This window comes from Cynara cardunculus (assembly GCF_001531365.2).
Source record: "Cynara cardunculus var. scolymus isolate 2C chromosome LG 12, CcrdV1, whole genome shotgun sequence".
NCBI lineage: Eukaryota > Viridiplantae > Streptophyta > Magnoliopsida > Asterales > Asteraceae > Cynara > Cynara cardunculus.
The window spans coordinates 4,155,007-4,161,047 of record NC_037539.1 but is presented as its reverse complement, the minus strand read 5'-3'; the positions used below and the strand labels follow the sequence as shown (position 1 = coordinate 4,161,047).

Genomic DNA, 6,041 nt, shown 5'->3' with positions numbered 1-6,041 from the left:
AACCCAAACCCTAGCCCCCCACCTCCAGACGGCCCCCACCCTCACCCTCACCCTCCAACCTACCCCAAATAAATACACCATTTGTCTCACCTTTTTTATGCATATCAAGTCTTAACATCAAGTCATCAACCACCACACACAAAATCAAGAGTTCCTGCAAATACATGGGTCTATGATTCTATTTTTTCATCGTTTTTAAAGGAAAAAACTGTCTGAGGATATGCGATTGGCTTGCGTTTGTCAAGATAAGGCGAGAGAGCTCGGGAGACAAGCGGCAAGCGGGGCGTGTCCTCACTGCGAAGGCCGAGTGGAAGCCGTGGATATGGAGACCAAGTGGAGGTTTTGCTGCCTGCCGATTTCGTACGTCAACAAACGCAAGTATTTCTGCACTTCGTGTTCGCGACGGTTGGTCTTGTACGATTGTTATTAGTGTCGTTGTGGTTCGAGGCTTCAAAACGAGCTGAGTTGATTCTAAGATGTATAATTTGAAAAGGTAGTGTTGGTACGTAGACATTTGAGGAACGTTTTTTATTTGTAGATGTAAGTGTGAAAAATATTGATACGTTTTATGACTTGATGTCGTCGATACCAACGTTCTGAAAGTGGGTTCTTTTTCGCGATCCTAGAAATCATACGAGGTTAGTGCAATCACGTTCATTACAGAAAAAACTAAAAGCCATGTTTCACAACCGTAAATTAGCGTATTTTTTAAAATTGGAAAAAAAAAACTTTGTTTGGTACAGATTTAAGATTTTTAAAAATCTTTTTCTCCAACAGATTCTCTAAATAGAAAAAAGTAAAGATTTTTTTCCCCAACAGTTTAAAAGTTTATTTAAAATTTATAAAATAAAAGGAAATTATTTTATATAAGATTTAATTGAAATTTTATTGGTATATTAAATATATTAAATATTTTTAATAATATAATTAATATTAAAATATATAAAATAGAGAATCTTTTAAAGTTGAATGTAATTTTATCGTATTGATTCTCTAATTTAAAGAAATCATGAAGAATTTGTTTGAAATGCTCTTAACTAGCTTTTCAGTTTCAGATAACTCTTTTATAAGTTTCTAGTGTTCTTTTTTCACTTTTTCTTCTGAATGTGTTCTTTGTGTTATAATTCAGTAATTTTTCAACATTCCTTTTAGATCATTAAATACTGCCATCTTGATAATCCGTCAAACTTACTTGGACGAGGTCAATGAGTGATCAACAACTCTCATGGTCTAGGTTGGTGACCTCCATTGCACTGTGGAGGGGTGTTTGCCTAAGGTCGACCCAAGTGGTCGAGTTTACGTCATAAATCATCAGACATTTTTTATGAAACAAGTCTATTTTTATATGTGCCGGTCTAGCCTCTGTTAGGTGGGGCATGTTGGAGTCCCGTGTGGGTTAGAGTTTGACCATTTATCCTTATTATATGTAAGGAAGCTTTTTTCTTTTTTCAATAACTCTTTTAAGAAGTAATCTAATGGGGTTGCATATATCCAGTGTTCAAAAAGGCACGTCATCGTGATATGATGTAAGACGCGTCTCCGACGTTATGGTACTGCCTATAGCGTTTCTGTAAGGGGTGGCTCACGCCACGGTGTCTTGAGTCGTGCCATGCGCATCCTGGAGTGCGTTTTTTTACAGGGCATGATTTTTTTTTCAAATTTTTTTTGCTTTTATGTTCTTACAGTTTTGTAGATTTATCTAATCGCATCACTTAAAGTTTCATGGATTCATACACGTCATAGACTCACAATTAAAACAAAGTTGTAAAATTACCCATTTAAGTTTTGTTTTAAATATTTAATCTAATACTAATTTTATAAATAATAATCTATATGATCTTTTTTTTTTAATATGAATGTAATTTTTTTTAATATCATTAGCTAATTGAATATTATATAAAAGACATATATGTATGTAGCGAAGAATCGTGTAAGAAGGAGAGAAGTGTAAAAGGGGATTCCGACCCTTGATTATTTTTAATCTCTTGCACACCTATGAATTGTGTTTCTCAGGGGAATTGATCTGGTGCTTCTCATCTCGTTGCATCTCATACTAATGTGCATCCAAGGGCGGAGATCCCTTCTTACACTTCTCACATTAAAACTCTTTCTTAGAGGAACCCAACCCTATGCGTGTGCGTGTGCGTGTGTGTGTGTATATATATATATGAGTGATCAAATGTAAACCACCCATAATTGTACAAACGTAGAAAAAGTTGGCAGCGAATACATTCAACAAACAAGAACGAGAGGTCCGATCTGATTAACCAGCCGTAGCAGTAAGTGCTAACCGCTTATTGCCCTTACTTGCGGGGTAAGACTAGTGTTATCACTCTTACCGGATAAGATTTTTTAGTTCTTACCCGTAAAATTTAGTAACAAATCCCTAAGTAAAATTTATTTTCGCCTCAAGATTTTCTTTTTTCGAACTATCATCAAAATTTTATTTATATTTTCTCTGTTTTCTTCTACTCGTATAAACATCAGTAGTCAATCATGGGTCAAATCAACATTAGAGAGAGGATATGTATGTGCACGACTCAAAATTTTGTTTCCATGAATTTACGTTGCAAGTGTGCAGAAAACGTTTTATTAAACAAGCAATTGAAAGTCTCGTTGAGTTTCAAAGATAACAAACGAACCCTGACGTTATTCTATGAACTAATATGAGAAATTAATTAAAATAGCCGTTTTGACAGGTGGGTTTCATCTCTTAGCCACTGCTCTCCCAAAATTACGAAAATAGTCATAGGTCCATAATTGACAGGTCCCCAATTTATGGAGCTGATAAAACTCATGCATCCTCTTCACTTTTAGGAAGATTGGAAACCAGTATTTTGATTAAATAATATTTTAATAAATTATTTTTCAAAAAAGATATTTTATAAAATTAAAATAATCATTTTTAATTTTTTGTTATTATTATTATTTAGACATAACAAGTGCCAACAACTTTGTCTCTTTGATTTAATGCATTAAATGTCAAACGCTGTCTTCTTAAAGATAGCATTTGGTTGTTGAGACTTGACTGATAACAAAATTCGGAAATGATTTGAAATTGATTTCAAATGTCAAAAGTATCAGGAGGTTCTAGATTCAAATCTTAGAAGGAATAAAAATCTTTTTGTGGTCACGGAGGTTCAAATATGGTGATTCCGGGCTATCTGCAAAGCAGTTAGTCGTCCTGGGATAAGTCGGCTCGCATAGCAGGTTGAATATCTAAGTTAATAAAAAAAATTGAAAATAGAAAAAGTGGTAAATAAAGCATTTTTGCACTTTTGTAACCTTTTTTTATATATTTAACTGTTAAATAATATTATTTTATTTTAAAATAAATATTCACATCAGTAATGGATCCAGAAACTTAGATGAATGGATATTAAAAAATTGGAAACTGAATATGTGGTTTCGAGTTGTTCCGTTCGGGAGTTAAAATGGTTCGGTTAATTGAATAAGGTAAGTTTCGATTTCGGTTGGCCTGGAATAAAGCAAATTATACTACTATTTTATATAATTTTGTTCTACATAAATTGGTTTGAGCATATGTAAAGTTTAACATTAGGTGAATTGATTTATCATTTAACTAGCGGGTCGTTCACCAAACGTTTATCCGGGTAAGCGCTTACCAAATCACATTACCTTACCGGATGAATATAGTAATGACCAAAAATCTGACCCGGTAAGAGTGAGACAATGACCAAGAGTCTTACCCGGTAAGTGAGGGCAACGACTTTTACCACAGTAAGCACTCACCGGGTAAATTGTTACATGCGATGTCGTTTTGGTGGACTAAAATCTTACCCGATAAGTAAATAGTATTATTAATTCTACATGTAAGCACTTACTGAGTAAATATTTTGTAAACGGCCCCTAAGAGAACAAGAAATTGATATAAGTCTGTCCCTGTCCATGCTAACCCACAAAAAAGGATTTCTACCCAACAAGAAGGATACTTTAACCACAAGGGTGGTGCAAGATTAGTTTGAGCTTGGACTCCAAAGGTCAAAATGTCTGGAGGTCCTAGGTTTGAATCCAAAGAGAAATAAAAATCTTCTTATGGTCATGGAGGTTCGAATCTAAAGAGAAATAAAAATCTTCTTATGGTCATGGAGTAGTCGTGCGGTGAATCCGGGCTACCCGCAAAACGAGTGTCACCCTGGGATTAGTCGGCTTGCATAGCAAGTTGAGTATCCAGATTAATTTAAAAAAAAGGATACTTTAGATCCTCTTTGGAATTAATAGTGTGATGTGAAAGAGTCTTGGCTTGGTCGGTGTGGATACTATTCTCGAAGTCAGAACTATCCCTATCATGAGAGCTAGCAATCATCGGTATGCTTATATTGGTGATGTTATTGTCGTTGTGATTAAAAACACAATTCAAACATGCGTCTAGAAAGATTGATGGTTATGGGTGAATCATAGTAAAGCGGAAAGGAAAGCCTATCAAAGAATATTATCGTCGTCACCAAATATGAGAAATAAGCTGCTACGATTTGGTTTCTCCCTCACGTCATTCGTCCCAGGGACCAGGGGCGGATGGCCATAGGGGCCTTGGCCCCTGTTTTTTTTAAATACAGTAAAACATCTCCAGTCCATTAAGGTTTTAAGTATAAAATTCTTTTCGGCTCCTCCACTATTGCTGATTCAGCCCATTAGTGTTATGCCTCTGCCAGGGACTCCGGTGTATAATGACACGGAGTTTAAAAAAAATGTAATTATTATACTTTTATATTAAGTAAATGATAATTTTACTCTTAATAATAAATATATGAATTTTGTCATCTTATAATTAAGGGTATAATAAAAAAAATAAACATACTTTTGAAATAAACTAAAATAGAAATGTAAAAACTATTTTGGAACAAATAAAGTATCTGGTTGTGATAAAGTAATTTTCGAACGTCTGTAAGATCGACATTTTGAATGTTAGCAAACGTCTAAAAAAAGCAATTTTTTTCGTTTAAAAATAATCTTTGAATACTTAGGGGCCGTTTACCAAACGCTTACTGGGTAAATGCTTACCAAGTCACATTGCCTTAGTGGATGAACATTGTAGGGACCAAGAACCTTACCCGGTAAGAGGGAGACAAGAACCGAGCGTCTTACCCGGTTAAATGAGAGCGACGACTCTTCCATGGTAAGCGCTTACTGAGTAAATTGTTGCATACGTGTTGCATACGATGCCGTTTTGGTGAACTAAAGTCTTACCCCGTAAGTAAGTGGTAGTGTTGAATTTTGTCGATAAGCGTTTACCGGGTAAGTGTTTGGTAAACGACCCCTTATTAAAAAAATCGTTTTACAACACACTTGAAATTGAAATACATTTACGAATTTTTTTTCTTCAAAGAATTCAAGGATTCTCTTTCGTTCTATAATTTGGACAAAAAGTTGATTATAGACAATCTTAACCAGTCCTATACGGAACCTGCCTCCTAGGACATTAATATGATGGGACATTTTTTGGTTCACTCAACAGTTGACCCTAATGGAGGGTCCAGGATCGAAACCGGGTCCCGTATTGTATTTGGACAAAGCCACCCACCCCTTCAATATATCTGATTTTGATCAATGGAACTTATTGATAACAAAATTTTGGTGGAAAACAATGTCTTCCTTGTCTAGATTTGATCTTCAGTTAAATTTATGCAACCGTGACACGTTTTCCATTGCACCCGTTAACATGTATACCAATTGTATCCTTTATGTTGATACCAACTTAAGTGGTATCAAGTTGATAGTCGTATGTCATGGTAGTACCATGGTACCGACTTATTTTAATTATTTATTAGTTTTTTGTATTTTTTTTATACATTAAATATTAAACATTGTAACTTTAACTATTTTGTTTCAACATTTGAATGTTTGTAAGTTTTACTTCTTGCAATTTAAAGCCTTAAAACATTATTAAACAAAAATGCACGTTTTCATATTTGAAACTTGAAGTTGGTAGCTTATTGTATTTTTTTTTCAATTATAACATTTATTAATATTAATTATTATTTATTACTATTAATTATAAATAAATATGAATAAAATTTAAA

At 34.2% G+C, this 6,041-nt stretch overlaps 1 protein-coding gene and 1 non-coding gene across 2 annotated transcripts; both read left to right on the top strand.

The window, feature by feature from the left end:
• Positions 1–122: 122 nt before the first annotated feature.
• On the top strand, positions 123–620 carry LOC112523459. Its single transcript, XM_025133076.1, has one exon. The coding sequence runs from the start codon at positions 221–223 to the stop codon at positions 428–430; it is 210 nt and encodes a 69-aa protein (XP_024988844.1). The 5' UTR covers positions 123–220; the 3' UTR covers positions 431–620.
• A 564-nt stretch (positions 621–1,184) lies between these two features.
• LOC112524011 lies at positions 1,185–1,339 on the top strand. The gene has a single exon (XR_003070338.1). It is a non-coding gene; the product is annotated as a U1 spliceosomal RNA (small nuclear RNA).
• The last annotated feature ends 4,702 nt before the right edge of the window (positions 1,340–6,041 follow it).

Excerpts from the sequence above, each read along its gene's own strand:
- LOC112523459 (XM_025133076.1), top strand. The coding sequence starts at position 221 with ATGCGATTGGCTTGCGTTTGTCAAGATAAGGCGAGAGAGCTCGGGAGA.